Here is a 22,501-nt window from a genome sequence, read left to right on the forward strand (position 1 = left end):
AGCCTAAGTAAATTTTTAAAGAGTTAAATAATTCAGAGTATGTTCTCTTATGACAATGAAATTAAATTAGAAATAATCAGATTACTAGAAAAACTTCAAAAATTTGTTAATAAAGATGATTTCTAAATAAACCATGAGTCAACGAGAAGAACATCACAAGACACATTAGAAATACTTTTAGCAGAAAACAAAAATGAAAAATACAACATACATTTCTGAGGATGCACCTGAAGTGTTTTGAGGAAATTTTATATTTTAAATGTTTATATTAGGGGAAAAAAATCTAAGATCAATTATCTTGAGTTCTCATCTTGAGAAATTAGAAAACTAAGAACAAATTGAACTCAAAATCGTAGAAGGAGGAAAAGCAAATATAAGATGAACACAAAATGGAGAAAAATTAATGAAAGTCTGTAGTTGCACTCAGGAGAAAAAGAAAAGATACTGATTACTGATATCAAGAATAAAAGATGAGACATCACTGCAGATTTTATAAACATTGAAAGCATAATAAAAGAATATTATGAACAGATTCAAATATCATGAATACATTCACAACCTAGATTAAATGGCCAAATTCCTTGAATGACTAAATGAACAAAAGTAACAAAAGAAGAAATAGAAAACTTGAATACTCCTATATCAATTAAAGAAATTAATTTATAATTAAAATCTTTTGATCTATGAAACTCTGGCACAAATTGCTTCCCTTGTGAATTAAATCACAATTTAAGGTAAAAGTAGTTCCAATTTTACATGTCTTTTAGAAAATAAAGGAGGAATATATTCCAATTAATTATTACTTTAATTCTGACATCAAAGACCTCACGAGAAAACTAGTTACTTATGATCATAGATACATAATTCCTTAAAAAAAAACTTTACCAAATTTAATCGAACAATGTATAAAAGTAATAATTTATTGTGACCAAATAGGTGTTATTCCAGGAATATAAGGTTGTTTTAACATCTGAAAATCACTCTGACATTATTATTATGAAAAAAACCCACATGATCATTTTAGTAGATTTAGTCAAAGAATTTGATAAAATTATACATCCATTCGTGATGAAAAAAATTCTAACTGTATATAAAAGATACCCTCCCCATTCTGATTAAGACATCTGTGGAAAATCTGCTAATGGTAAGATCGTCAGTGTTTTTTTATGTAGATCAGGAACAAGTATGCTTACTTTCACTGTAGAAAAAGAAATAAAAGGCAAACAGATTGGAAAGAAAAACTTTTTATTTGCATATATGAGTACATATGTAGATCGGCTGAAAGTAAAGGAATGAAAAAGATATACCATGTAAATACTTGGAAATAGTAACCATAAGAAGTCTAGCGTGCCTATATTAATATGTACAGAGTGGCAGAAGAAATCTTTTGGATATGATAGATATAGTCCCTCTCTTGGTAATGATGATTGAACAGTATATACATAAAAATGCCAAATTTATCAAATTGTACTTTTTAAGTAATTTTTTGCTTTTCAATTACAATTGGCATACAGTCTATTAGTTTCAGCTGTACAACATAGTGATTAGACATTTTATGACTCACAAAGTGATCACCCCAGTAAATCTAGTACCCATCTGACATTATACATAATTCTTAAAATATTATTGACTACATTCCCTTTGCTATACGTTACATCCCCATGACTGTTTTTCAGATTGTACACTTTAAGTATACACAGTTCATTGAATGTCAAATTATACTTAAAATGGTTTCAAAAGGAATAAAATGGTTTCTAAAGCAATAAAAAAATGATTATATAATTACCATTCCAGTAGAAACACAGAAACTTTGGACAAATAAAAGTAAAAAATATTATGTGATAGATAAATGCAAAGATATCAGTTATACTAACAGACACAGATTATTAAACTATACTTTATACAGATTTATTGATGTATATATTATACCATGCATTCACTTATTACAGTATAGAATAATAGCTTTTAGTTTATTTATAGAGTACAGCACCATCATGATCTAATTCTGAAGCATTTTTATTACCCCAAAAAGATACCTAGTAACCATTAGCAGTCATTCCTCGTCACCTCCTCTGCCTCCCCAACCCCTCCCTCCAGCTCTAGGCAACCACTAATCTACTTTCCCCAGGTTTGGGATGTTCTGCCTCATTATTTCTTTAAATAAACTCTACTTCTCCCTCTCTCCTTCTGGAACCTTGATTAGTTTAATATTTATCTTTTTGCTGGAATCCCTTAGCTCACATAGGCTTTCATCACTACTTTTAAATCTTTGTTTCTTCTTCTGCTGAGAGCTTCTTGAATAAGTAGTACCATAAGTCATAAATATTCAAACTTAGAATTGCTATGAAAATATTTAGGTTATTGGGCTAGGATCCTAAAGCAAGTTTTGTTAAGTAAGATTGAACCTCTTGGCCTCAAGACTCAGGTCTGAAGATTAAAAAGGATCTGAGTATTTCTTACTATAAGGTTAAAATATGGAGGCAAATTTATTTTGCTGATATTGATTACACTAATAAAGCCATAAAAGTCCCTTTTTATAGCATTATATGAGTTTCATGTAAGAAGAAAGGCAATATAGAAAGGTAGAATTTTAAAATCATTATGCTTTTAATATTAAAAATATTTTTAGGATCATTGCATAAACTCTTGAAATCTTACATTTTTCTCCAAGTGTTGCTTATAGTTTTTGTTTGTTTATTTGTTTAGTTTTTTAAGATTTTATTTTCTTAGGGCAATTTTGATTCACAACAAAATTGAGAGGAAGGTACAGAGATTTCCATACATCCCCTACTCCACACATGTATAACTTTCCCGTTAACAACACTCACTATAATGGTGCATATTTTACCAAGGATGAAGCATTCATTGACAAATCATAATCACCCAGAATCCATAGTTTACACTCGGGTTCACTCTTGCTGTTATACATTCTATGGCTTTGGACAAATATATGACATATGTCCATCATTATAATATTGTGCAGAAGGGGGCTACTGTATAAGCCTATTTAGATCATGTATTTTTTCCTGTGTGTTTTGGCAAATTGTGTCTTTCAAAGAATTGATCTGTTTCATTGAGATTATCAAATTTGTGGGCATAGACTTGTTCATAATATTCTTTGGTTATGTTTTTAATATCAGTGGGATTTGTAGTAATGTCCACTCTTTGATTTCCAATATTAGTAATTGTGTACTCTTTTTTTCTTAGTCTGACTAGAGGCTTATCAATTTTATTGATCTTTTTAAAGAATCACCTCTTGGCTTCATTGATATTCTTTATTGATCTCCTGTTTTCAGTTCCACTAATTTCTGTTCTACTTCCATGTAGAAACTCAGATTATCAATTTTTAGTGGTTTTTTTATTCACATATGCATTCATTCTTACAAATTTTCCTCTAAGCACTGCCTTTTCTGCTGTCAATTTTGCTAGCTTGTATTTTCTTTTTCATTTAATTCAAATTTTTTATTTCTCTTGAAATTTCTTTTCTGACTCCCATTTTATTTTTAGGTGTATTGCTTAATATCCACCTATTTTGGGATTTTCCAGTAGTCCTTCTGTTATTTTCTAGATTTTTCCATTGTGCTCCGAAAGCAGACATTATGTAAATTCTTGTCAATTTAAGGTGTGTTTTATGGCTAAGAATGTGTTCTGTCTTGGTGAATATTCCATATGACTTGAGAAAAATGTATTCTCTTGTATAGATTTCCATTCCAATTCATTTGATTGATGGTGTTGTTGAGCTCAACTGTGTCCTTAGTGATTTTCTGTGTGCCGAATGTGTACATTTCTGATCTAGGGTGTTGAAGTCTTCAAGTGTGATAGTGAATTCATCGGTATCTCTTGGCAGTTCTGTCAGTTTTGTAGTTTTAGTAGCTTTCTGTAGTTTGATGCTCTGTTTTAAGGCCACGTACACAGTAAGAATTTTTAATGTCTTTGAGAATTGACCCTTTCATTATGTAATGTCCTTCTTTATCCCTGATAACTTTTCCTTGCTTTACAGCCCATTTTTTCTGAAATTATAAGAGCTACTCTTGCTTTCTTTCTTTTTTCTTTTTTTACCACAAAATAATATATTTGTATGTATTGCGAAATGATCACACAATGTCTAGTTAACATCCATCACTACACACAGTTACAATTTTTTTGCTTATAACGAGAATATTTAAGATCTCTTAGCAACTTTCATATATACAATACAGTATTATTAACTATAATCAACGCGCTGTACATTATATCCTCAGGTACTCCTGCTTTTTTTTGATTAGTGTTAGCATAGTATATTTTTCTTCATTTAAGAGAATATTGATACATTTGTGTAGTATCTGCCATATACATTATTGTTTTCTATTTGTTGCCCTCTTTTTGTTTGTATTTTTGTGTTTCACTCCTCTGCCACATGTGGTTTTAATTGAGTATTTTATATGATTCTGTTTTTTTCTCTTAAGCATATCAGTTATACTTCTTTTTTTGCTTTTTTTAGTAGTTGCTCTAGATTTTGCAATATATATCTACAATTAATCCAAGTCCACTTTTAAATAACCATATACCACATCACAGGTATTGTGAATACTAGAATAACAAAATAATACTAATTTCTTCTTCCTGTCCCTTGTATCATTGCTGTCATTCTTTCACTTACATACAGAAGCTCCTCATCTTACAATGAGGTTACATCCTGATTAACCCATTGTAAGTTGAAAATATAAGTCAAAAATGCATTTAATACACCTAACTTACCTAACATCATAGCTTAGCCCATCCTACCTTAAACACATTCAGAACACTTATATTAGCCTACAGTTGGGCAGAATTATCTCACTGCCCCTGCCTAGCCAGCATTATGAGAGTATCACACTGCATGTCAGTAGCTTGAGAAAGATCAAAAATTAAAATTTACATTATGGTTTCTACTGAATGGGTATCACTCTCATACCATCGTAAAGTCGAAAAATCTTAAGTCAATCATCATTAAGTCAGGAACTATCTGTATAAGCATACATAAATATATCATTATATATGACATATACATAAACAAACATTGTTGCTTTTATTATTTTGAATAAACTTAAATATTAGATCAATTAAGAATAAGAAAAGTAAAGTTTTTATTTTCGTTTCGTTCCTTCTTCAGTGCTTTTCCTTTCTTTATATAGATCCAAGTTTCTGACCTTTATTATTTTCCTTTAACACATCTTGCAAGCAGGCCTACTGGCAACAAATTTCTTTTGTTTGTCTAAGAAAGTGTTTATTTCGCTTGCGTTTTTGAAGGATGATTTCAGAGAATACAAAATTCTTGGTTGGTGGTTTTTTTCTCTCATCACTTTAAATACTTCACTCCATTCTCTTCTTGCTTCATGGTTTCTGAGAAGTTGGATAAAAGTTTCATCTTTGTTCCTCTATAGATAATATAGGTAAGGTATTTTATCCCTCTGGCTTCTTTTAAGATTTTTTATCTTCGATTTTCTGTGATTTTAAAATGATATGATTGGGTGTAGTTTTTTAGGCATTTTTCCCGCTTGTGTTCTCTGAGCTTCCTAAGTCTTTTTCTCTCTGCTTTTTGGTTTTTGAGGATTCTGTTGATAAATCCTCGATCACAGAGATTCTTTCCTCAACTGTGTCCAGTCTACTAATAAACTCATGAAAGGTGTTCTTCATTTCTGGTAAAGTGGTTTTTACCTGTAGTGTTTCTTTTGGATCATTCTTAGGATTTCCATCTCTGTGCTTTCATTGCCCATCTGTTCTAATGTGCTTTCTACCTTACCCATTATATCCCTTAGCATATTAATCATAGCTGTTTTAAATTCCCTGTCTGATAATTCCAATATCCCTTCCATGTCTGGTTCTGATGCTTGCTCTGTCTCTTCACAGTGTTTTTCATTTTGGTATGCATCATAAACTTTTTTTTGATAGGCAGACTGTTGTAAATATGCCCTTAGTAATGAGGGTAGGAGAAGCATTCTTTAGTCCTATGATTAACTTTCAGTGTTTTGATGAATTTAGGCCTCTGGACTGTCCACTTCACAAGTGTTTGTCAGTTTTTTTCTCTTCCCTTAGGTGAGACAAGATGGCTAGAGTGGGCTGCAGTTGGGTATTTCCCTTCTACAGGTCGATTAGAATCTGATAATACCCCGGCAACTTAGGCTCTGGTTAACTAGTTTCCCAGGATTGCAGACCTTGTTAAGAAGAATCAAGTGCTCTGGCTTATTTCAAAATGGTCCTTTTTCCCTTCCCTTGTCAGAAAACTGAGGGTATTTTTTTCTGATATTTACTTTGGAATCTGTTTGAGCTCCTGGAGGTAAAACTCACAATGTTGTAGGTACCCCACTAACTGGGTTCCCCTGGAGTTTTTAACTCTTGGAGCTGCCCATGCTGAGCCTCCAACAGTTTGTAAATTACAGTTCAGGTTTTCCTACACCCATACTGGTTCTTCTGGCAATTTCTGCTCATTTGTCTCTGCTTTGGTAAGTTACGATGCCCTGTTAGTCTCTTAAATTATGGGGCAGTAGTTTGCCCTGTGCTCTCCTCTCACTTAATGGATCTAAGAAGAGTTGTTGATTTTTTATTCTGTTAAGCTGTTTTTGTTGTTTGGTTAAGTTGGTGATTTATTTCTAAGCTTCTTACATTCAGAACCAGAAAGCTACTTGTAGTTTTAAAGAGTAAATAATAATGTTATTGGTATTTCTTGAAATTTTAATTTGTGATGTTTTTATATATATCTTTAGATATAATATTGGGTATTGTAATATTCTGTTAAAACTTTTCTCAGTTGAGCACATAGATTCTAATTATTTTTCCATGAAGCACCAAAAAGTTTAGATTCTTTATATAATGCATATATGTATATATGATTAAATGTTTAGATGTTACTGAATATAGTTAAAAGATTATTTTTAAATTATTCTCTTAATTTGCTAATATTTATATCTTTCCAATATTTTAAATACTCCCATCTCTTTTTATCCAGGTTGAAGATTGTAAAAATTTCATTTAAGTGCAAACAGTTTTTTATTCAACTTAGAAAAGAATTGGTGAGTATCGATTTAATAATTATTAACATAAATAAAGTCTTAAGAAATGATGACATTTCTGAACTTTTAGTACGAGTGAAGCTGTTCTTAATACTGTTGATAACTACATTCATTTTATGCATTTTTCTCTTTATCACTTCAGTAGACTCTGCCAGGTAGTGTAAAGAGAAGAAGCTAGATAAGGTCTGATTCCTCCATTTAGGAGCTTAAAGTCTAGTGAGGGAACCACAGAGGAAAACAGTGGTAGAGGGAACAAGAAATTCTCACTGCATAGAGGTGAAAGCAAAACAAACTTCCATGGGAGCTTAACCAGGAGGTTGAGAATTTCCAAATGGATAATGACACCCTGTAAGGCTTGATAAGGAAACAATATTCAGCTGGTACTTAAACATTATCTTGAAGAAATTTACTGATGCTAAAATATCCCATAAACACTGTGGGGCTCAGACTGCTGTTAGAGTTTCTGTCACCCGGAATGAGTGCTACCCCTCCTCTACCCCGCACACACACTACACTCTTGCTCCTAATGTTGGAAAATTAGGCATTTGGTTGGAGTAGTATTTTGTTTTTTGTTTTTTATTTTGACCTAATTCAGTTTCTTTTCTTTTTAAAATATTAGGTCATTCTTATATAAAAAATATCATTGATAATTGCCTACCAAGTTGATAAATTCACATTTTATGGCAGTGTATTTATTTCCCCAGTGTTTTTATGGTAATGATTTAAAATTCTTCTAGATATCCATTCTACTATCTCCTGAACTTAGAAACTGATCTCAATCATGTGTTCATTATCAGTCCCCAGAGTTCGTTTATGAGGACAGTAACTGAGAACTTTATATGTCCTTTTTCTTTTTTCTACTAAATCTGTAACACTTCATTTATAAGCTCATTTCATTTTGGGGAACTTGAGTGTTTAGTTTTGTTTCTTATTCATGAACACATAGTAAATTTCCTCTCTTCTTTAGAATGGTCATGCCCTTTTTATGTATTAAATACAGCATATTGAGTTATCATGGAAAGTACAGTGTCAGAAAGAATTTCATCTTGTAATTTTTTCTATTTTATCAGAGTAAACTAATCTTATTCTGACTTACATTATTTTTTAGAAATTACAAATTAATGAAGATTTTCAAGATGGTTGTATGTGTGTAAAATATATTCAGAAATCTAAAAAATGTACTTGAATCACCTGCATTTTATCACAGGATATTGATCTGCTAAGTTACTATGATTAATCATTCATTTATGCTCACAAAATATGGAAATTTTTTTCAACAGTTTTTATTGAAATAGAAAAATATATAGATTTTAAGTAGAGTGCTTGGTAAGCATATGAAATATAATGTTAATATGTAGAATATTACTACCACCCAAGAAGATGTTATTATTGCTAATGGAGCTGATGCCCACTTACAGTCATTAATCTTCCCAAAAGGTAAACATTATTCTTATTTGTATCACCATGGATTAGTTTGTTTATTTTTGAACTTTAAAAATAGAACTCATATAGAATGGGTTTTTTTTTGGTCTGCTTTTTTTTTTCCATTTACATTGTGAGATTTATCCCTGTTGTAGCACAAAGCAATAGTTTATTCCACTACTGTATGTTATTCTACTTAATAAATGAATAACCATAAATTGAGTTATTCATTTTTATAATATTGGACACTTTTAACTTTTTTAGATTGTAGCTATTATGATTAAAGCTACTAACAAACATTTTTGTACATTTTTCAATAAATGTTTAGAGGAATAAAATATGATAAATTTTATCTGGAAACTAGAGAACAGGTATTTTACTTTAAATATTGGTAGAAGACAGTACAGAAGTCAACTTTTCTAATTGTTTCCCATTGTAGTACTATTGTATTAGTAATAATAATAATAGTAAATAGTTAATGTCTAACATTTATTGAGGTCTTACTATGTGCTTGGTAATATGCCAATCATTTTCATATCATTTAATCCTCACAACCATTGTCTGAGGTAATGTATCATTATATTTGTATCATAATGTCTGAGGAATGTGTTTAGCCTCAGGTAATAGCAGCAACAAAAGTTAACTAACAGTTGATTAAAGACTATATATAGGCATACTCTGCAGAATTTTGCCTTAATGTTTTTTTCTCTGAAAATCCTTTTATTTTTACATGTCAAACCTATAGAATCTACTCATCTTTCAACACCACATTGTATATATCTATTGTTTACAAAACATGTGGGGAAAATTTTGTTACATTACAAATACAATTGGTAGAATGTCAAAATATAGACTTTTCGAAGTATGCAAAATTTCAAAAAAGGGTGAACACATATGCATCTTAGATTTTGCTTCTAGTGTTAAGCATAATTAATTCTCTGGGACATCAGAAACATGACGGAGTGAGAGATGTCCCCAGATCTCTCCCCTTGAAACAACAATAAAATGAGCTGAGCATCTAACACTGCACAAAAAAATCCAAACTACACACCAGCACATCAGAGCGTGGTATCTGCACATAAGAGCTACCACAGGTCAGAACCCCAGGAGTTGGGGCAGTAGACTGGGAGAAACAAAGAAGCTGTCTCCCGTAGCTGGAGCTCCCTGCAGAAAGAAAGGGAGGGGAGAAGGTACTCTGGGCTCCATGCAATGGCAGTGCCCAGGGAGCAGGGCAGAAAGCACAGAAGTGGGGATGGCAGAGAAACAACAGTTGATTATTACCAGCTGTGGTTGCAAAATGGACAGCTGAGCCACAGTCCCCATCCCCCAACCCATAGGGCCCCATCCCCATAATCTCCAAGACCGAACACCACAGAGCCCCGGGAAGTGTGAGCAAATGCTACCAAAACTGTTGTTAACATAGACAGGGACTAAAAATGAGGGTAATGAACGTGATTGAATATTTTTGAGAAAAAGAAAGGCATTGTTAAGACTTCATATAAAGCAGGGATCCAAGAGGCTTAGAAACCAAAAGAAAAACACTTCTTTGCAATAGGCTAAAGAGAGACCTTTATATAATAAATCTACTTTCTGGGGAAAATAAAAAAAACAGAATACACTTCCATTAATGCCCAGGTGGAGAAATACTCCATTAAACACCATAAACAACCAAGGTGACAAGAAAATTAGCTTAAAGACATGGAGATATGCAACTTAAAATCTTCAGAAAATTAGCTTAAAGACATGGAAATATGCAACTTAAATGACAGAGAATTAAGGATGATACTTCTGAAAAAAAACTCACATCCAAAATAATTCATATCAACAGTTCCAGGGATTGAAAAAACAACTAAATCAGCAGAATGAGTTTTTTAGCAAGGAGATTGGAACCCTCAAAAAGAACCAAATAGAACTTCTGGAGATGAAGTACACACTGCAAGAGATGAAGAATGAAATGGCAAGCTTGGAAACAGTCAACCAACTGGAAGAAGTGATCAGTGATATGAAAGACAGAAATCTAGAAATAAATCAGAAGGAAGAAGAGAGAGACCAAAGAATGAAAAATAATGAAAGAGAAATACAAGAACTAGCTGATACCATCATGAGAAGGAATATAAGAATAATGGATATTCTTGAAGGGGAGGAAAAGGAGCAGGGATCAGAAAGCATTTTCAGACAAATAGTTGACAAGAATTTCCCAAATCTAAGGAATTCAAGAAGTCAGCAGAACACCCAATTATCTCAACCCAAAGAGGCCTTCTCCAAGACACACTGTATTAAAATAATTAAAAATCAATGACAAAGTATTCTCTGGGCAGCCAGGGAAAAGAACAGTAACCTGTAAAGGAAAACCCATTACTATCATCGGACTTCTCAGCACAAACCTTACAAGCGAAAAAGGAGTGGAATCAAACTATTAAATAAAAGAAACTACCAGCTGAGAATAGTGTATCCAGCAAAACTCTCCTTTAGATATGAAGGAGAAATAAAGTCCTTTCCAGACATACAAAAATTGAGGAATTGTCCAATACAAGGCCTGCATTACAGGAAATACTGAAAAGGGTCAGCTCACCTAAAACAAAATGACAAAAAAATGCATAACTATGAATAAGGGGACTAGCAGGCAGATAGAAGCAAAGGGGCGCAAACCTTATTAAGAACAGGGCATTATAAGCTTAAACAATAAGAGATTTGCTATTGCAAGATAGTAATGAACATTCAGCATACATAGGGACAAATTGAGACAACAGTAACAGAAAAGAGGAGGATGCAAAAATCCAAATTCACAAAGGGGAATGGAGATAAGGCACATGCAGGAGAAAATGGACTACTATATATATATATATATATATATGTAAAAGAATCCTCTATATGTTCGTAATGGTAACCACACGCCAAAGATTTAGAACTGAAGTATATAACATAAAACAAGAAGGACCAGAGGGGAAACCCATAAAACGCAACCAAAATAAAATCAAACACATGGACAAGGAAGTAATGAGAACACCAAGCTACCAGAAAGCAAAAGCTAAAATAGCTATAGGAAAACTTCATATTTCAATAATCACCCTAAATGTAAATGGACTAAACTCACTAATAAAAAGGCACAGAATTGCAGATTGGGTCAAAAAACAGAACCCTAACATATAGCTGCCTCCAGGAGACACATCTCAGTTCCAAAGAAAAATATAGACTCCAAGTGAAAGGGTGGAAAATGATATTTCAAGCAAATGGCATTCAGAGAAAAGTGGGAGTAGCAGTACTAATATCAGACGAAATGGGCTTCAAAATACAAAACGTAAAGAAACATACTGAGGGATACTTCATAATGATAAAGGGAATCATACACCAAGGAGACATAACACTTAGGAATATCTATGCTCCCAATCAGGGAACCCCAAAATATATAAAGCAGTTACTAACATAACTAAAGGGAGAAACAGATCAAACACTGTCATAGTAGGGGACCTAAATACCCCACTGTTGGATATGGACAGATCATCCAAACAGAAAATCAATAAGGAAATAACATCCTTAAATGACACATTAGACCAACTGGACATAAATGCCATTTACAGAGCCTTCCATCCCCAAACAGCTGCTTAGACATTCTTCTCTAGTGCTCATGGAATATTCTCAAGGACTGACCACATACTGGGACGCAGAGATAGCCTCAACAAATGTAAGAGAGTTGTAGCTGGAGATCAACTGCAAAAAGAAAGCAGGAAGATCCACAAATACAGGGAGATTAAACAACATGCTACTGAAGAGTAACTGAATCAGAGAAGAAGTATAGAGAGATCAAGGATACTTAGAAACAAATGATAACATTAGTACAACATATCAAAATTTTTGAAACATGGCAAAAGTGGTCATAAGAGGAAAGGTTATATCATTACAGGTCTATCTGCAAAAACAAGAATGAGCTCAAGTAAACAACCTAACTTAATCTTAAAAAACTAGAAAAGGAAGAACAAATGAAACCTCAAGTCAGCAGAAGTAAAGAAATAATCAAAATTAGAGCAGAAATAAATGAAATTGAAAACAAGCAGTAGAAAAACTAAATGCAACAAAGAGCTGGTTCTTTGAGAAGTTTAATAAAATTGACAAACCCCTAGCTAGACTCACTAAAGAAGAAAGAGAAAGAACACAAACAAAATCAGGAGTGAAAGAGGGGAAATTAAAACAGATACAGCAGAAATACAAAGGATCATACAAGAATACTATGAAAAAGTATGTAACACCAAATTTAATAACCTAGAAGAAATGGACCAGTACTTAGGAAGATACAACCTTCCTAGACTGAATGAAGAAGATCAGGAAAATCTAAATAGACCGATCAGCAATATGGAAACTGAAACAATCATCAGAAACCTACCAGAAAGTAAAAGTCCAGTAACAAGCATCTTCACCAGTCAATTCTACCAAACATTCAAAGATTTAATACTTCTTCTTCTCAAACTCTTTGAAAAAGTAGAAGAGGAAGCAATACTTCCTAACTCATTTTTTGAGGCCAGTATTACCCTGATATCAAAACCTGGTAAAGATAACACAAAAGAATCCTAAATAAGATACTAGCAAACTGAATACAGCAACATATTAAAAAGAGTATACACTATGATCACGTGGGCTTCATCCCAGGGGCACAAGGATGGTTCAACATATGCAAATCGATTAATGTGCTACACCACATAAACAAATTAAAAAATAAGAATCATATGATCATATCAATAGGTGCAGAAAAAGCCTTCAACGAGATACAGCATCCATTTATGATCAAAACACTTCACAAAATTGGTATAGAAGGAAAGTGCCTTCATATAAAAAAGACCATCTATGACAAACTCTCAGCCCACGTTATACTTAATGGTGAAAAATTAAAAACCTTCTCTCAGATCAGGAACAAGGTGAGGATGTCCACTTTCACCACTATTATTCAATATAACATTGGACGTTCTAGAGAGTGTAGTTAGGCAAGAGAAAGATATAAAAGGCCTCCAAATAGGGAACAGAGAAGTCAAACTGTCACTATTTGCGGATGACATGATTCTCTACATAGAAAACCCTAAAGACTCCATAAGAACACTACTAGAAACAATAAGCAAATACAGTAAAGTCTCTGGATACAAAATCAATGTTCAAAAATCTATAGCATTCCTATACTCTAATAAGTGTCAGAAAAAGAAGTGGAAAAAATAATTCCTTTTGCAGTTGTAACAAAAAGAATAAAATACCTAAGAATAAATTTAACAAAACATGTGAAGGACCTATATAATGAAAACTACAAGGCCCTATTAAAAGAAATCAAAGAAATGGAAAGATAGCCCGTGTTCTTGGATTGGAAGAATCAACATAGTTAAAATGACCATATTACCTAAAGCATTATACAGATTTAATGCAATCCCCATCAAAATCCCACTGGCATTTTTTAAAGAAATAGAACAAAAAGTCATCAGGTTTGTATGGAAGCACAAAAGATCCCAAATTGCCAAAATTATCCTGAGAAAAAAGTATGAGGCTGGAGGTATCACTCTGCGTGACTTCAAATTATACTACAAAGCGACAGTAATCAGAACTTCATGGTATTGGTAGAAAAACAGACACACGGACCAGTGGAACAGAATCGAGAGTCCAGAAGTAAACCTATATTTACATGGGCAAATAATTTTCAACAAAAGAGCCAAAAACATACAGTGGAGAAAGGAAAGCCTCTTTAATAAACGGTGCTGGGAAAACTGGAAAGCCACTGGCAAAAGAATGAAATCAGACTTTTGTCTGTCACCACACACCAAAATTAACTCAAAATGGATTAAGGACCTGAATATAAGACCTGAAACAATAAAATGCGTAGAAGAAAACATAGGAACTAAACTCAGGGACCTTGGATGTAAAGAGGATTTTATGAATTTGACCTCAAAGGCAAGGGAAGTAAAAGCTAAAATAAATGAATGGCACTACATCAAACTAAAAAGCTTCTGCACAGCAAAAAATAACCGTCAACAGGGTAAAGAGACAACCATCTGAATGGGAGAATATATTTGGAAGTAATGCCTTCGATAAGGACCTAATATCCAAAATATACAAAGAACTCATACAACTCAGTAACAACAAAAAAGCAAATGATACAATCAAAAAATGGGCAGAAGAACTGAACAGACCCTTCTCCCAAGAAGACCTACAAGTGGCCAGCAAACATATGAAAGGATGCTCAACATCACTAGTTATTAGGGAAATGCAAATTAAAACCACAATGAGATACCATCTCACACCTGTTAGAATGGCTGTAATCAACAGGATAAATAATAACAAATGTCGGAGATGATGCAGAGAAAAAGGAACCCTCATCCACTGCTGGTGGGACTGCAGATTGGTACAGCCACTATGGAAAACAGTATGGAGGTTCCTCAGAAAACTAAGATTTGATCTACCATATGATCCAGCAATTCCTCTGCTGGGTATTTACCCCCAAGACTTGAAAACCCATATCCAAAAAGATAGTTGCACACCGATGTTCATAGCAGCATTATTCACGGTGGCCAGGACGTGGAAGCAACCGAAGTGTCTTACGATAGAGGATTGGCTAAAGAAGCTGTGGTACATATGTACAATGGAATATCACTTAGCCATAGGAAGAGATGAAATACTGCCTTTTGTGACAACATGGATCAACCTGGAGATAATCATTCTAAGCGAAATAAGTCAGAAAAAGATATTATGTTGAAAATCACGTAATATCACTTGTATGTCAGATGTAAGCCTAAAAGCAACAAATGAACAGGACAAACAGTTACTCATAGACATGGCCAGTAGACTAGTGGTTACTAGGAGGAGAAGGGAGGTATACAGGGTAAAGGGGATCATATATGTGGTGATAGAAATTTAACTATAGGAGGTGAACACACAGTGCAAATATATATATGTATGCCTTACTGTTAAAGTGTACAGCTGAAACTTACTGCATTTCGTTAAGCAATGTCATCTTTAATAAAGAAAATAAATTAATTTAAAAAATAAAAATAATTTTAAAAAAATAGAAAAACATTCTCTGGTGATCAAGAAGTGATATTTTAAGCATGTTATCTTCTAACATAGTGATTTAATATTTACCTATACCTGAGCATTTTACTGTATTTTAGTCACAGAAAATACTTTATGACCTTTTGATGGGCAAAGATTTCTTTAACAGCACATAGAAGGAAAACTAATCTTAAAAGAAAGGATAAATGACTTGGACTGTGTTAAAATTAAGAACTATATTCATCAAAAGATATCATTAGGAGAGTGAAATAGCACAGAATGTGTATAATACACACACCCCACATCTTTGGTTGTACATCCAACCCAGTCCAAAAGTATGCTAGTGACTTGAACAGACACTTCAGAAATGAGGATGTCCACATGGCCAGTAAGGTGAAAAGGTGTTGAACCTCATTAATCATCAGGGAAGTACAGATTATCAACAAAATGTGATACTTCACCAAATCCACTAGAGTAGTGGAAAGATGGACAAGTCAGTGTATGGAGTACATACTGCTGGTGAGAATGATTATATATATAGATGTAACCATTTTGGAAAACTGTTGGGCATTATCTACTAAAGGTGATATCTTATCCAACAACAGAAATACGCACAATGTGCATCAGACAACATACAAGAATATACATGGCAGCAATATTTTTACATATCCAAACTGAAAACATCAAATGTCTACCAACAATAAATGCATAAATAAACTGTGGTATGTTTATAATTATAGAATAAAAATAAGTGAATTTCTGTTTCACAACTATATGGATGAGTATAAAAACATAATATTGTACAGAAGTCAGGCCTAAGGACACATATGTATGATTTCACGTCTAAAAGTTCAAAAACAAGCATAACTAATCTGTGGTGATTACCTTTGCTAAGGTAATCTTGGTAGAAAGTGAAGACTAAGGATACTTCAGAGGTGCTGATAATTATATTTCGTGATCTGGTTAGAGGTTAAATGGTTGCATTCATTGTGAGAAAATCAGAGCTATACACTTATAACAAATGGGCCTTACTATATATCGCTTACTTCAATGAAACTATTTAAATAGAAATTTCTGCCAAACTTACAGAGAAAAATTAAAGAAATTCTTCTATTCTATTGCTACTTATTTTAAAATTTGACTTCATAATAGTGTTTAGAAGTGCTGAATATTCTCATCTACTTATTTAACATCTAGACAGATTTAAAAACTTAGAAATATTATTGAAGGGTATGATGATATATCTCAAAGTTTAACTTATGGGCCAGGATTATATTTTGAAACAGAATTACAGCTAATAAGTTTTGGAAAAAAAGATATATCAGTTTTTAAATTTACTTCTCACTGTTTTCTAAAGTAAAAATTTCTAAAAGTTGTAATATTACCAAATGAGGTCCCACATTTTTCAAACCTTTCCAAATTTTTTGCTGCTTTTTTAAATCAGATAAGCAGAAAGAAAAAAACTGGAGTGATTAGTGTTTGTAAGACTGAATATTTTTCTTTAAAAAGTAAATAAAATGGAGCATTGGATCCTGATATTTTCCTGGTATTATCTGCTTTTTGTTATTTATTACAGCATGAATCTAGAGAAACATTATTGGGATTTAATATGGTGAACTACAGAGCATGCAAAAATTTGTGGAAAGCATGTGTAGAACATCACACATTCTTCCGTTTGGACAGACCGCTTCCACCTCAAAAGAATTTTTTTGCACATTATTTTACATTAGGTTCAAAATTTCGTTACTGGTAAGTATTGCTTATACATTAATGCTGTATTGCTGGATATTTCCTCCCTTTAAAATAAAGGTCTAATTTACTGAACAATACAGTTTTTGTTATGCATATATACTGAGTCAAAATCTCTGTGGAGTGTGGCCCCTTTGTCTATGTCAGCAAAAAGTTCTATAGGTTTTGTGATATAACCATACTTGAAAAAACTGCTCTATTGACTTTATTCCAGATCCTTATTTTCTAAAGTAAATCAATCATATGTAATTACTTACATTCTAGAAATGCTATAATTTTCACTGTGTTTGTGTTAAATATTTACAAGAAAATTTCTTTGTTCTAAGGCCCCTTTATTTTATTTGTAAAAACCAAGATATTTTCTGTATGAGTGTAAGTTACTTTGCTTTTTTATATATGAGTTGCCAAACCCTTTATTGTAAAGTGTTCAAAACAGCTGTTATACAAAAATCACATTTAATCATTGAACAATAACCCCAGGTTCCTTTTCCTAAAATTGTCTTATTATTTATTTTTGATAGCTTTTATTTTTTTCCCAAGGGCAACAGTCTTTGAGGAATAACTCTTAACCAGAAAAAATAACAGTGTAAAGCTTAGTACAGAATATTCCATGCCTTTCCCCTCAAAAAAGAAGTAGTAAAAGTAGCTCAGAATTTCAATAGCAACTCAAAACAGAATTAGGAACATTTTAACCATAAAGAAGGCACAGCAGGTTCTTAAGTGGCTTAATACCATGTTTAACTTCTTCATCACCTTCCTAAAAGCCATATTGGGAAAAGTAAGGTGGTGGTGATACTTGCACACTTAAAGGTAAATAGAGTAAGTATTAATTAGCTCAATGGTGAAAGTCAAGGAAAAATTAAAAAGCATTCTATTGGCACTACATCTCAGTAGAGACGAAAGAAATCTCCAGTGAGAGAAAAGTACAGACCATAACGGTAGTCCCTTAATAAATTTAATTACTAACTAAACGACCCCCAGAGTTATTACACGAAAACTGTACTTATCTCTTGCAGAACTTTTTCTTCCTTCTGTCCTTGAAAATACTACATACACATAAATATGCATATATATACCATTTCACTTAGGCAACAAAGAAATGAATAGAATGTAGCAACCAGCCTTCAACTATAATTCAAACAGGTCTCAGGTAAGATGAGAAAAAACGGGAATTTGCCCAAACTATACCACAGCAAACAGAAAATCTAGTCAGAGTAACTACAAATTCAAAAGATAGTTAAAGAAACCAGTTTGGGAGAAAATCATCACTGGAACAGAATGAAATATCTACCGTAGATATTAAGAACAAGCTATAATAAAAGTTTTGGGGAGGAGAGCAAAAACTGCCGTGCAGACTGTTATTGCCCTTGGGGGAATATGGGCCTAGTACTGACAGATTCTACATTTTTAAACAGCTTTATTAAGGTATAATTGACATATAATAAGCTACGATATTTAAAGTTTAAAAATTGACGTTTGGAGATATATATACCTCCATGACTATCACTACATGGAGATATATATACCTCCATAACTCTATCACTACATCAAGATAGCAAGCATACACACCCCTAAATGTTCCCCCATGCTTCCCTGTAACCCCTTTCTCCTACCCTTCTTTGTTCCCTTGCTACCACTGGTCTGTTTTATATATATACGAAATATTTTATATATACGTATATATATATACACACACACATTCTATATATATATAAATGGTTTTTCTAGGATTTTATGTAAATCGAAACATGTATATTGCATATTCTTTTTAGTCTGGCCTCTTTTACTAAGCATAATTATTCTGAAATTTATCCTTGTCGTTGCCTATATTAATGGTTCATTTCTTTTTATTGTGCAGTTGTATTTCGTTATATGGATGTACCACAATTTGTTTATGCATTCACTTGATTATCGATATCAAGTGAGTTGTGTCCCCATTTGGGTTGTTTCCAATTTTGGGCTATTAAAAATAAAGCTACTGTGAACATTCATATGGAAGTATTTGTATGGATGTTTGTTTTAATTTCCTTTGATTAATTACCTACCAGTAGAATGGCCAGATCATATATGTGGTAAATACATGTTTAACTTTGTGAGAAACTGCCAACTGTTTTTTTTTTCAAAGCAGTTTGCACCATTTTATGTACCCACTAACAGTGTATGAGAGTTACAGTTTTATCACATTCTCATCAATACCTGTTGTTATCTTTTCATTTTACTAGTGGCTTCTGAAGAGCATATGATTTTCATGAAGTTTGTTCTATTATGGATCTTTCTTTTGGTGTCATATCTAAGAAATCTTTGCCTAACCCAAGGTCACAAAGATTTTTTCCTCTATTTTCTTTTATAATTTTAGCTATTATGTTTAGGTCTATGATTCATTTGGAAATAATTTTTGTATACAGTGTGAAGTATGAATTGAAGTTCGTTTTTTTACATGTGGATATCCAGTTGTTCAGCAACATGTATTGAAAAGATTAGTCTTTTTCCACTGAATTGCCTTTGCACTATTGTTGAAAATTAGTTGTTCATATTGTGTGGACTTATTTCTGGACTTACATGTAATTCTTAAATTCTAGTTACATTAGTCTTCCATCTTTGTTCTTTTTTAAAGTTGTTGTAGGTGTTCTAGATCCTTTGCATTTCCATCTGAATTTTAGAATTAGCTAATCAATATCTGTAAAAAAGACTTCTGGGATTTTAATTGGGATTATTATAGATCAGTTTCAGGAGAATTAATATTTTAAAAATACTGAATTTTTCACTCATGAAATATGGCATATCTTTTTATTTAAGTCTTTAAGTCATCTTAGTTTTCAGCAATGTTTGTAGTTTTCAATGTATAAGTCTCACATCTTTGCCAAATTTATCTTTAATTATTTCATATTTTTGATGCTATTATAAGTGGTCTTTTTAAATTTTAATTTCAAATTGCTCATCACAGTTTGTTAGATAGAAATGCAATTGATTTTTTACGTTGACATCGTTTCCTGACACTCTGTTTACCTCACTTATTCTAAGAGCTTTTCTATAGCTTCTAACAGATTTTCTACCTAGAAAAAAATGACAGCTTTAATTCTTCCTTTCTATTCTGATCTTTTTGTTTATTTTTCTTTCCTTATTGCCCAATCTAGAACTTCTGTTGCACTGTTGAATAGAAGTGGTCAGAACAAATACCCCTTGTCTTGTTCCTTAGGGGAATGCATTTAGTCTTTGCTGCTAAGTATGTTAGTTGTTTGCTTTTCATAGATGCCTTATATCATGCATGTTGAGGAAGTTTCCTCTACTTCTAATTAGCTAGAAGTTTTTGTCAAATGCCTTTTCTGCAGCTATTGAGTCAATCACATGGTTTTTCTTTTTAGATGATTTATGTGATGAATTACATTGATTGAGTTGCAAGCATTAAACCAACCCTATGTTCCGGGGATAAACCCCATTTGGACATGATCTGTTACCCTTTTCATATATTATTTGATTTGATTTGCTAAAATTTCGTTTAAAATTTTTATATCCGCATTTACGAAGGATGTTGCTCTGTAGTTTTCTTGTAATGTCATTGTCAGGTTGGTGTTAGAGTAATTTTACCTCATTGAGTTTGGAAGTATTCCTTCATTTTCAGTTTTCTGAAAGAGTTTTTGTAGTAATGATATTATTTCCTGTTGAAATGTTTGACAGAATTTACCAATTCATTTATCTAGGCCAGAAGTTTTATTTATATGAAGCGTTTGAATAACACATTCAAATTCTTTATTAGATATGAAGCAGTTCAGATTTTCTTTCTTCCTGAGCAAGCCTGGTAGTTTATGTTTTTCAAGGAATTTATCATTTCATCAAAGTTGTTCAATTTTTTGGCATAAAGTTTATAATATTCTCGTTATCTCTTTAATATCTCTAGCATCTGTAGGAATGTCATTTATGTCATTCTTGATTTTGATAAACTTGTGTCTTCTCTCTTTTTCATTTGTTCAATCTTATTAGAGGTTTATCAGTTTGGATTAAATATTTTTAAACACTGAATGCCAAATAAAACTTTTCTTCAGGCTTATACATGGCATGTAGACCACTCTTTGTCTACCAAGTCTTAAAGAACAAAAAAGTGACCAAAAAATATACTTAGCCAGGTTGCCATTGAAATCTAAAGTTAGTAGATAGACATTAACAAATATACAAAATCTTAGAAAATATAACATCTCTGAACCATCTCGAAAAAAAATTTAATATAAAATTAAGCTGTCCAGGAGAGAAATCAAAATGACTCAAGAAGAATCCTAGTAAAAGAACTAAGAATTTAAATTAAGCCCTTTAAATACAGAACTAATCCTTGGCAACTCTGAGAATTATGACTATAGATAGAATTAAAATGTTATATAAACCTTGACAAAGTAATAATATAAGAAAGCAAAGTAATAATATAATAAAAGAAAACAATAGAGAGGTTAAGCAAGGGACTAGTGGAACTATAGAATCCATATTAACAAAAATTAAAACATTAATACACCAGCTGCTTAAGGTTTACCTAATCTTTTTTCCTTTTCCTTTTTTTTTTTTTCTTTTTTGTTAATGGTGGTCTTTTTCTTTTTTTCAGCTCAAGGGAAATTAGTTTAATATTATCATTAAAAGTGGCATATATAGCATAGTAATAGAATTATGTACATATTTTATAACCTTTTCTATGTGTATATATAGAATTTTAGAATGATTTTTATCTGCTCATGATTAGATTATTTTTTAGGGGTAGGTCTCTAGCTATATTTGGCATTTGTTTAGTTTTTTACTTTTCGTTATGCTTTTTCTACATTTCTTGAATTATTTATAATAAGCCTGTGTTCTTTTACCAATTGTTATTTTTCTCATTGTTCTAAAGATAAGTATTTTACTGTCAGAATTTAGTGTTCTTAGATTATGATACAGTTTTGCATTTTGTTCAATAATATCGAACCTCTAAATAATAATATTATGGATAATGTGAAATATAAACCTTTAATTGCTCCCTCATGTTTCAATTTAATCTTTATATTTGTATTATGAAATTCAGCTTGTTAATCCAACCTTTTGAGTGCCAATGTCCTGTTTAAATCCTCCTCACTGAAAAATGAATGTATCAGGGAAACAGGAACCTCTTTTGATTTTTCAAATGAAAGCAATTTAATTGAAGGAATAGATAACATAGAAAGGCTGGAAAAACAAAAAGGAGGAGGAGTGTTTTGGAGGAGCAAACAGGAAGAATGGATAATGCTTAAGGATCAGACTTGTGTTACTTCTAGGCTGGAGTCCACAAGCATGGA

The 22,501-nt window shown here is 32.3% G+C and overlaps 1 protein-coding gene across 8 annotated transcripts in view; it reads left to right on the forward strand.

The window, feature by feature from the left end:
• Nucleotides 1-22,501, forward strand: part of PTPN4 (protein tyrosine phosphatase, non-receptor type 4) — a 192,944-nt gene that overhangs the window by 111,822 nt on the left and 58,621 nt on the right. For all 8 annotated transcript variants that reach the window (XM_011366098.1, XM_023534124.1, XM_023534122.1 and 5 more), the window contains 2 exons: nt 6,965-7,028; nt 17,044-17,216. In XM_011366098.1, coding sequence (XP_011364400.1) covers nt 6,965-7,028; nt 17,044-17,216 — 237 coding nt within the window. The remainder of the gene's footprint in view (nt 1-6,964; nt 7,029-17,043; nt 17,217-22,501) is intronic.

This window comes from Pteropus vampyrus, unplaced genomic scaffold (assembly GCF_000151845.1).
Source record: "Pteropus vampyrus isolate Shadow unplaced genomic scaffold, Pvam_2.0 Scaffold120, whole genome shotgun sequence".
Taxonomy (NCBI): Eukaryota; Metazoa; Chordata; class Mammalia; order Chiroptera; family Pteropodidae; genus Pteropus; species Pteropus vampyrus.